This window comes from Palaemon carinicauda, chromosome 36 (assembly GCF_036898095.1).
Source record: "Palaemon carinicauda isolate YSFRI2023 chromosome 36, ASM3689809v2, whole genome shotgun sequence".
Taxonomy (NCBI): Eukaryota; Metazoa; Arthropoda; class Malacostraca; order Decapoda; family Palaemonidae; genus Palaemon; species Palaemon carinicauda.
Window position 1 is genome coordinate 31004492 of NC_090760.1, and position 11999 is coordinate 31016490.

At 35.2% G+C, this 11999-nt stretch overlaps 1 protein-coding gene across 1 annotated transcript; it reads left to right on the forward strand.

The window, feature by feature from the left end:
• Positions 1-10710: 10710 nt before the first annotated feature.
• Positions 10711-11028, forward strand: LOC137628551 (uncharacterized). The gene has a single exon (XM_068359703.1). The coding sequence runs from the start codon at positions 10711-10713 to the stop codon at positions 11026-11028; it is 318 nt and encodes a 105-aa protein (XP_068215804.1).
• Positions 11029-11999: the final 971 nt, after the last annotated feature.

Below are 11999 nucleotides of genomic sequence, written 5' to 3' on the forward strand. Positions count from 1 at the left end.
TCCCGAGAGGAAAGAATGTAGTGTGGTCATAATAGGTAATAATTAAAAGGAAAAATGGGCAGAAATGAAGAAAATATATAATAGGCTTTCAAAGCTTCCAATGCTGATAAGGGATCAGTTAATAAATAAAATTTCAGCACATGCACCTCAGATGGATTACCCCGAACAAACAAAACAAGACTTATTTAGACAAGTCATTGAGGACGCTTTTAAAACAGTGAAAGAGAAAGATGTTGTGTGGAATACAGTATCATTATGATTATTGTAGCAGCTAACTCACCTAAAATAAGCAATGGTCGTTATAGTTATGTTAATCCCCTCATCTTCATCGACTCGTCCAGTGTTTGGAATGTTGAATAATATATTTGCATTATAAAAGTCCTTTATTCTTCTCCATACATTACTGCTATAGAGTCCTTTTAATGACGTCACTGGGAAATCCCCGGCGGCCATGCTGGAGGACATACAAAGCGAAAACATCGCGGCTGCTACAGCGAATATGGACAATAAGAGCGACTATGTCAAACAATTGTCGGGTGATAAGCGTTTTTACAAGCAGAAACTCGATCTAATTGATGGCCTAGATCCATACCAGATGCAGAATTCATTCAGTCAAAATATTGAGGATTTTCCCAGTATTTCATACATTGATATGCTGAACTACTTGGTACTGTCGGCCAACCCAGAACATGAGTGGGCATACATTTCCATTGAATAATCTGCTTCCAGAATTCGTTGTTTTTCCCTTTAATGCTTTTAAGTCCAAAATTAGATAAACACTGGGACAATGAAGAAAGTGTTTATAATTATAAAGCTAATATTGATCATTTAGCCTAACCTTGTGTATCATAATTTTTGATTGTCAAAATGTATGTAAAAATTATGCATTATAATGTCAAATCTTTATTAGTTCATGCCTAACCATTGTGTTTGTGTTTGGTTACAAATGCTATAATTTCTTATATACATATAAACACATGATGAACAAACTCTATTGTAATGCTCTTGGATGATCGTTTTACCTCCTTGCAATTAAATGCGTAAGTTTAATTATTTTTTCAATGTTTCATATATAAGCTGAAGACCCCTTCGGGTTAAACCAGCTTTCAGATATTATCATTATTTATAATCAATGTTTATTCATCACATAGGCCTGTATGTCTGCACAATTTAATACACAAATTAGAATAAATATAAATATACACTTAATTATATATAGGCATGAGCACCTTGACGAAATAGAGACCTAGGTAAGTAGCCTTTGTTAATATAGCCAATATGGGCGCTTTTAATTTTTGTTTTGAAAATCTGAGATGCCCCTTTGATGTTTAAAAATTGAGATGCCCCCTCCCTCACAGACACTACACACTGAACTGACGATGATACTTGTGAAGTCACCTATGCGATCGGATATAGCATGTTTACACAGGAATAATGATACTTTTAGGGCCTAGCCGAGACTGACCTGATATGAAATGATCAGAACAAATACGTGCGTAGGGTAGTGAGGATTCACGTAGATCAGCCCGTGATATTCTGGTCAACCATAAGTCACGTCTGCGCTTGGATAATTCCTCTGTATCTTTGTCCTGATTCTGAATAACTGCCTGTATGCGGTAGAAACTCTTGTCATCTCTTCGTCCTCGATTCCCAAAGCCAGCAATAGCGCAAAAACTGGGCATTGTGTGAATTTGAATGTGATGAAATGGCTAAATATTCAACAGTTCAACCATAGCTATTCACTGAACGCGTCTTTGTTTGTCCTCCAAGATGGCGGACCGGAAGTTTGATGACGTGTATTGAAAGGACTCTATTGCTGTTAGCAAGCTTTACAACTTTTAGCTCTGAGTCTTGACTCTTGACTGGTATCATTGTAAACAAACTTTCGTATAGAAAATATGAAAATAACAAATAAGCATCACTCTTAAAAGACTGGACCCTACTGCAATACAAAAGTAAGAAAAATCCCATCCCATCTTTGATGTAATTTTTACAGGATTTAAACGTTTACAACATATGCTACTAAACTTATAATTGACGTTTAAACCTTTTTTTATCAATGCAATAATATGCAACATTACTTTCAATACACGTAGCCCTTGAGGTATTGAAATACAAAATATACACATAATACATAAAAAAAGAGAAGCTAATCACAGGAGCAGGCATGAATGGCTCAGTTGGGAAGAGAAGGGCTGGATATGAGAAGGTAAATGGAGGATGTAGGTTAGGAATTAAGAATTTCAATGGGGAGTATACAGTATACTAGAGATGGCTCAGTGTTTTGAATTAGCATGCATGGACACCTGGTTTCAGAAGTTTGATAAACACCTGATAACCTATGAGAGTGGAGGAATGGAAAGCCAGATAGATTACATCCTGGTTGGAGGAGCTGACAAAACAATGCGATTAACTGGAAAGTTATTTGGAAGAAGCAGGTGTTAAACGCCATAGAATGGCAGTGATGAATTTTAAAATGAGAGGTAGAAAACCCAAAAAGAGAAACAGGAGATCTAGAATGGTGGTTTCGGATCTTAAAGGAGAAAATGGAGAACAACTTACGAGGATTGTGAGCTAGACACAACCAGAGAGTTATGGGGTCCTTTGACTGGCCAGACAATACTACATCTGATCCTTCTCTCTAGTTACGGTTTATTTTCCCTTTGCCTACATATACACCAAATAGTCTACTCTTTATATACTATACACCACCTTATATGTGGTCGGGAAGTTCGTATGATTGGCCTTGAATTTAGTGCTGCCTTTGACCGTGTTAATCATGAGGCCCTTGTTTTCAAACTGAAACAGTTGGGAGTGGGTGGGTTGTTTCTTAGCATTATTATTGATTTTTTAAGTAATAGATCTCAAAGAGTTGTTGTTGATGGGCACGATAGTGATTATAGGAATGTGATATCCGGTGTTCCACAGGGTAGTGTTCTTGGCCCATTACTTTTCATACTATATACACATGACATGTGGTTTGGCCTAGAAAACAAGCTTGTTGCATATGCAGATGATGCTACTCTCTTTGCATCAATTCCATCCCCTGAATGTAGATCTAGGGTTGGTGAATCCCTTAATAGAATTTTAGCTAGAATTAGTGCATGGTGCAAATTATGGGGTATGAAGTTGAATCCTAACAAAACTCAAAGTATGATTGTAAGTAGGTCAAGGACGGTGGCTCCTCAACATCCGGATCTCAGTATTAATAATGTTTCTTTAAATATGTATGACTCTTTCAAAATTTTAGGTGTGATTCTCGACAGTAAATTTACTTTTGAGAAACATATAAGGTCTCTGTCTTCTTCAATTGCACAAAAAATAGGCATATTGAGAAAGTCTTTCAAGATTTTCGGTGATCAATCTATTCTGAAGAAGTGTTTTAATTCTTTCATTCTACCTTGTTTTCAGTATTGTTCTCCTGTTTGGTCTTCAGCTGCTGATTCTCATCTTAATTTGTTGGACAGAAACTTACGGTCTATTAAATTTCTTATTCCTGATCTAGATATTAATCTCTGGCACCGTCGTTCAATTAGTTCATTATGCATGTTGCATAAGATTTTTCATAACTTTGACCATCCTTTACATTCAGATCTCCCTGGACAATTCTATCCTGTTCGTAATACTAGGCAGGCAGTTAATTCTAATAGCCAGGCCTTCTCCATCACAAGGCTCAATACTACGCAGTACTCTAGAAGTTTTATTCCAGCTGTTACCAAGTTGTGGAATGATCTTCCTAATCGGGTGGTTGAATCAGTAGAACTTCAAAAGTTCAAAGTTGGAGCAAATGCTTTTTTGTTGACCAGGCGGACATGAGTCTTTTTATAGTTTATTTATGACATATTTGTTTTTGATGCTGTTAATAGTTTATATATGACATGTCTGTTTTGACGTTGTTACTGTTTTTATAATGATTTATTGTTAATTTGTTCTCTTCTTTTATTTATTTCCTTATTTCCTTTCCTCACTGGGCTATTTTTCCCTGTTGGAGCCCCTGGGCTTATAGCATCTTGCTTTTCCAACTAGGGTTGTAGCTTGGATAGTAATAATAATAATAATAATGTGGATTCTCTCTACCTCGGGATCAGATACACAAGGGGGAATCAACTAAAAAAACACGTCTAAGTGTGCAAAATTATCATATATACATATATATGTATATATGTGTATATGTACATATATATGTATGTATATATATACACATATATATATTTACATATATATATATATATATATATATATATATATATATATATATATATATATATATATATATATATATATAATATAATATACATATATATATACTTACATATATATATATATATATATATATATATATATATATATATATATATATATATATGCATGGACACACATACACACACACACACACACACATATATATATATATATATATATATATATATATATATATAAGTATATATATAAGTATATATATATATATATATATATATATATATATATATATATATATATATAATATACATATATACTGTATATAGTGTATATATTCAGAGAGAGAGAGAGAGAGAGAGAGAGAGAGAGAGAGAGAGAGAGAGAGAGAGAGAGAGAGAGAGAGAGAGAGAGAGAGAGAGAGTGAGAGAGAGAGAAAAAAAAATTGCTTGCTAATATTTCCAATTTGAAAAAGTCCTGAAACCCCCTTTTTTTATGATACGTTTCTTGTATTGTGAATTAAGGAAAGTATCATAATATGAATATTTATTTAAAACCAAATATAGTCGATGATCCTATCGCCAAATTATCAAATAATGGACTTAATCAATATTCAAAATAACAGACCGAAGCTAAATTCCCGATTTTTCTCCTTTTACAAAAATAGTTTGTAAGAAAAGAAAGTTTTTTCCCGGTGTAGCGTTTAATATCTGACCAATATATTAGAGCCGTTACGAGGCTCAAAGTATTAGTCCTTATATCCACGAAATCCAGTTTGTGGGTCATAATGATACTGGCTGGAGAATGGAGGCCCATGGATAGGCGTGGTGGAGGAGATAAGGAAGTAGACTCCAAAAGCCTTATATAGAACCTATGAATATTTTAAGAAAACATCGACGTGAAAATAATACCGTATTTGAAGGTTTCTGAGAAGCCAAAACATTTTATGTTTTCCTTTTAGCTTGAACAAGTTACGAAAACAAGCGGAGAGAGATCCAAAGGGTTTCAGTCACATGAAAGCACTCAGGTATTTTAGGCTATTTGTCCAAAACATTTACCTGTGATCCCCAGTATTGTTGGAACGATAATCCGAAAGCCAAACATAGGCATACCTTAAGTTTTCAAATCTCTTAATCCAGCTCAATTTGGTGGTTTTGTCGCCTTTTGCTTGAATTTCTTTCTAGACATACATTATTTTCATAAAAAATTATAGTATCTTGAATAATCTACAAAATTAAATTTATATGAAATACCTTATATGTCTAATTTTAGTATTATAAATTATTTGTTTTATTTAACGTTATTAATCTAGCTTACCTCCCTTATTAGGGTCATTAGTTCTGCCATATGGGAATGCCTGGTCAAAATATTTAAGAGTACAGAAATCTATGTGAACTAAAGCCAGATAATTGCTGAATTATTTTACTTTTACAATTCAGTGTCCAGGACTATGGCGCTATAAAACCCAGTTTCTAAATATCTCTTACTTTTCTCAATATGTTTTATTATTTGTGTAAGATATAATAATTCACACCATTTGATTCATAGATAAGCCCGCACATTGGTAAACTTTTCAAATGAGCATTTACAAGATATTCAGACGAACCTAGTCTTCAAGAGCCTTCCTTAATTGTGTGTGAAATAGTTCGAGAGAGTATTTCTAAATAAAAGGGATGAAACACTTATCATATTTGAGTTTGCTATGGCATATTTCGTAATCACCTCTCTCTCTCTCTCTCTCTCTCTCTCTCTCTCTCTCTCTCTCTCTCTCTCTCTCTCTTTATCACACCTTCACAATCAAATTAGCGAATCTGTCCGGAAAAAGCCAGTATATAACCATTCGGAATTAACAGTAAACAATGGTAAGTCTAGAAGGAGCAAAACATGCACTTGGAGACATCTGTTTTTAAGAAGTTGTGATCTCGAGGCCCAACATCAAATTTCCAGATCAGTTCTTGTTGATTTAAGAAGGAATTATCCTCGGAGATTTTTTCTCCTCATTTCTCTCTTTCATTGTATATTTCAACCAGTTACAAACTTGTTTTTTTCTTAAGTAACTGCCCCATTCTAGAACTTAATTTTTAGGGGTTTAATTGATATTTTTAGGAAATCTTTTATGAACAAAATGAGATCAAGAATACTCTGAGGAAAATGGCCCCTCAGCAGTTCATTATCGTATAAATAATGTTTATGTAGTTTGAAGAATAGAAATAAAACAGGCAAATGGCTTTATTACTGTGATATTTCTGATATTACACGAGATGCTCTATCACTTCAATAAAGCACCCAAAGTATAGAGAAATTTTATTTTTTAATTCAAGGTCCTTTGAATATACTCGGAGTATATTTAAAGAACCTTGGTCTAATTCCAAATGCACTCGTCAAGGTTTTATCTTCTCTTTGTCTTTCTTACATCATATCTACAAGAATGGGGATTTTGTTGAAGCCCAAGTATTTCGCTTTTCAAATACTTGACAAATTACCAATGCATCTAGTGTCAGTCCCAAAAATTGTTACTCTAAAATGTCCAATTTAAAATGTTAAATTCTATAAATATATAGAAATAGTGTCAGATATCTTTTTTATTTCTCCTACACGTTCAATTTATTTAATTGTCATATGATTAAAATTTCCTTCCTGTTAAAGAATTAAATGATTATTTATAGGATACTGGAGTAATTACTGAAGTTTAATGACGAATGTCTTTTTCAAAATGCAAGATAAATATCGTTTATATATACATATGCATTAGTTCGAAAAAGGTTCTTTTACTTAAAAAGAAAAAAAAAATCAACGCTGACCTACAATCAAATCAATAACATCCTCAATTTTTCAATTCATTATGATAGCATGCAATTGAGGATGGAATATGAATTAATTTCACTCTCACTTACCAGTACTGATCCAAAATAAAAGCATTTTTGAATAATATTTAGTTGCAATATGTATCTTGTTTTCACTGCGTATGAGCTGGACGGATAGTATTGAAACATCTTGATGCATACTCTCGAATTTGATATATATATATATATATATATATATATATATATATATATATATATATATATATATATATATTTATATATATATATATATATATATATAATTTATATATATATATATATATATATATATATATATATATGTATATATATACACACACACACATATATATATATATATATATATATATATATATATGTATATATATATATATATATTATATATATACATTATATATAAATACATATATATATATATATAAATAAATATATATATATATATATATATATATATATATATATACATATATATATATAGCCTATATATATATATATATATATATATATATATATATATATACAACACACAAACATATATATATATATATATATATATATATATATATATATATATATATACACACACAACACACAAACATATATATATATATATATATATATATATATATATATATATATATATATATATATATATATATATATATATATGTGTGTGTGTGTGTGTGTGTGTGTGTGTGTATGTGTGTGTGTGTGTGTGTAAACTCCTAAGCTTCAAGACTCACCTGCTTTATATTACATAAGTCTGATACACTCGAGAATACCTAGGAGCTCTGAGAATAATGCGCAACTCCCAGGCGTTGATAGAGGCTCGTAAATCAATTTTCTGCTTATAAGATAAAACGCTATAACTTTTTTCAGAAAAAAAGGCAATAACATAATTACCCCAGACAGTGCAATATCTTTTTATAAAAAAATCATTTTTTTAAAAGAAACAGTGAAGTAGTATACTTTGATAGATTATGTAATTTGGAGAAAATAATATTTTCAGAAAGGATTCACAATAAAAAATTATTCATAGACTGAGTAAGTGTTTTCATAGAAAGTGATTATTTGGAGGAAAATCAACTATTGCCAAAGAAATGACAATAGAGTATCATCCCTTGACTGGAAACTGATATTGAGCAAAGCAGACTGCTTTCAGAAAAGAACCTATGCAGTATGATATCTCTAAACATAATAAGTATTTTTGTGTAAGTCAGCTGTTTTCAGGAAAAAGATAATACGAATAAATATTATCCCTTGAATTAGTATTTTATAAAAAAATATATAATGGTGCTCATTCACTAAGTAAGTGCTTTGGGAAACGAGAGTTGTATAGAGAAAAAGAAACCAAAATGAGAAAATTCCCCTTCATAATGAAAAAAAGTAAATATGATGATATCTCTGAACTTAGTCAGTAATTTTGAGACAGAAAAAGAAACGACTAAAGAACAGTATCCGGTCAGGTATTTTAAAAGAAGTAAAAAACTTTAAAATAATATCCCTTGACTGAACAAGTATTTTGGATGGATTCACCTAGTGTCATGAAAATATAAAAATATGATTAAATAATGTTTCTTAACAAAGTAATTATCTTAGGAATGTCAGCTTTTTTTTCATAAATATACATGATATTATCCCGTCACTACATATGAAATAAAGGAAAGTGAATTGTTTTTAGAAGAAGACTGATATTAGAATAAATTCCATAGATTGAGTATCATGGAAAAAGTCAACAATTTTCAGAAAAAGGAGAGAAGGTTAAATTGTATTTTACTACATGTGTTTCACACACGCTCATACAATATAATGCTATTGCTTATTTTATCTTTCGCTCTCTCCCACACTGATAATACAGCAACCTGTTTAAGCTTGCTGGTGCATGTTTTAAATGTTTTTATTTTTTTTCTACATTCTTGCAGTCAATTGCTTATATATAAGCTTGTTATATGAATAAATCTCACTTGCATTCACTTCGCCTGTCTGTTAGCATGTAACAACCACCTCGCATATTGATGATCCCTGGAGTGATCACCTCCTCACCGGCTTTTTTTGCCCACTGCTATGCTCTACCTTTGTTATGATGCCGCACACTGATCTTAACCTGCATCATTGAAACTGCTGACTTTCGCCAACAGAGACATGTTTGCTTGTTTTCAGTTCGCCGAAGTTCAGTTTCGCATCAACGGCATATCTCGCTCAGCCAGCAAAGCAGACTATGTCTTCACGGCACTCCCCGAGGACCCATTCCCGGAAATCTCTGATTGGCCTTGCGACCAACGGGATGACTCAGTAGCGTATGACACCCTAAGAAATACCTACAGGAGCAGTACTCTCCATCACCAGCTACCAGTATAGCATAGCTTTTTCAGCTCTCTCAACAGCCATTGGGGGACCAAAAGGCTTTACTCGCTATCAGCGAAATGACCAGTATCACTTGCCTGCAACCTGCCACAGACGACTCTCCTCAGGAAGTGAACCTACTTCATTCCCTTCCATTATGACACCTACCTGAACCTATACGTGCCGCCATCCTCAATGTTGATATCTTGCCCATTAGGGACCTAAGGAACAAAGTCAACGCTGTTACAGACAGCTACAGTACTTCACCACCATCACGACCTCCATCAGCTCATCCACTCGTGATGAAGAAGACAACTACTCAACACTGACTGAAGCTGACATGCCTTCTCTGTCACTAATCTTTACTTTTTACATGATGCAGGTATGGGTGTGCAGTTTTTAGTAGACAATAGTATTTTCTGTTTCCTTCTCCCAAATTTACTCTCCAGAACATGACATAGTCCTGCTAAGCCTGCTAACATTCACCTGGTAGCTGCCTATGGATCTTAGATCCCCATCTACGGGTACAAGACATTCACACTATCGTTTGGGAGCACCAGATACCATTGGAAATTCTTCGTTGGCTATGTAACATTGGCACTACTCGATGCAGATTTTCTCACCCATTTTCACCTCCTAGATGATGTGGAGCATTGATGATTAGTCAACCAGGCTCATACACTTCAAAACCTCTTCAACCTGCCCCCTCTGACCGTGCACTACACATCAGCGAACCCACAGAAACCTACGCCCAACACCTCACGTCATACCTGGATGTGTTCCGTCCAGAACTTCGCCTAACTTCTCCCAGTGTTTGCTAGATTCAGGCGTCTGGCCCTGGGTCATTTGTCAGCCGCTAAACAAACGTTTGCCAAAATGGAAGATATGAGGCTTTGCTATAAGGCCTCAAGCCCATGTCATTGCCCTTACGCTTTGTCTTGAAGAAGGATGGTTTCCTCTTTGACTTGTACAAAGCAAAGGTGTTCTCCACTTTCAACCTCTTGAAGCGGTATTATCAGGTGCCCATGAACCCAGAAGACATCTCCAAGACCACCATCACCAACCCCTTCTGCACATACACCCTTAATTACTCCTGTTTTGGCTTTCATAATGCTGGGACTACTTCCACTTGTGTGTTTTCTTCCTTCGAAGAGGAACACCAACATCACCTGAGCATCATTCTCTATTGCCTACAACAGAACGACATTTTTGTCCAGTGCGACAAGTATACCTTTGCTCCCAATGAAGTATTGTTCTTAAGGGACGCATCACACCTGAAGGCATCCACCCCATCCCTGAGAAGGTAGCAGCTATTTAGAACTTCCCCATGCTCTCGACCGTCATAGCACTGCAAGAATTCTTAGGCGTGATGAAATATTACCACTGGTTTCTGGCCGCCATTGCCGCCACTCTTGGCTCCCTCTATGCATCCCTCACAGGCAAGCCAAAAGACCCGAAGGGGTGTCTCCTTCCAGGCGATGCCTTCTGCGACACAAAAATTGCCCTACCAACTGCTGGTGCTCCCACTTTTCTCGCGCCACATGTCCCTCTCCTTCTCTCCACTGATGACAGCACCATCGCTATTGGTACAATACTTGACCAAGGGATCAACGGTTTGGCCACCTCATTGGCCTTCTTCAATTAAAAAATGTCCAAGGAGGAATCCGGCTACTCTACCTTCAGCTACAAATAGCAGGCAGGGCATTTGTCTGTCCATCACTTCCACCACTTCTTAGAAGGTACACTCTTCATCATTCCCATGGACCACGTGTCTCTAGTACACACATTCACTAAACGGTCCAACACTTGGTCCACCCTTCAACGATGACATCTCTCCGCCATGGCTGAATACAATTGCACCCTTCAACATATCCCTAGGAAAATTAATCCCATTTCCGATGCCTGTCATGAAATATTTTGCCTGCCATTCTCCTGATATTTAATTTCAACACCTTAGCAGAAGCTCAACGAACAGATCTATAGTACCAAGCATGTAGGACATCCTGCACATCCCTATGTTGGGAAGATGTTGCCCTTGACGACTCCAATGCTACCCTCCTCTGTTACGTCAGTAATGGTAAACCACTACAATGGATACCTGTCCCCATGCACTGACGTGTATTTGATTTCATTCATGGCCTCTCAGATTTCTCATGCGGATCTATTGCACTGCTACTGAAGACGAAGATCATTTGCACGGCATTACTAAGGATACTAAGGGTTGGATCCCTGCCCATATTTCATGCCAAACTTCAAAAGTACATTAACACACAGATTCAGGAGTGGGTTCCTTTCCTCAACGTTCACGTCGACATAGTGGTTCCCCTGCCAACATCACAAGGACATTGTTTCTGTTTACCATCATTGAACACTCCACTCTTTGTCCTAAAGCCATCTCCATGCAAACTCCAACATCCTCCTTATGTATACATGCCATGCTCTCAGGGTGGATAGTGAGATTAGGTATCCCTGAGCATATCAGTTCTGGAATGAGTACCACTCTCACCTCTCAATTGTTGACATCATTGGTGAATCATATGTGCAATACCCTACAATGGACAACGTTCTACAACCTGCAGCCAAACAAATGGTTGAACATTGTCATCGAACCCTAAA

Bases quoted from the DNA above. Each gene is read 5' to 3' on its own strand.
- LOC137628551 (XM_068359703.1), top strand. From the start codon at position 10,711: ATGCTCTCGACCGTCATAGCACTGCAAGAATTCTTAGGCGTGATGAAA.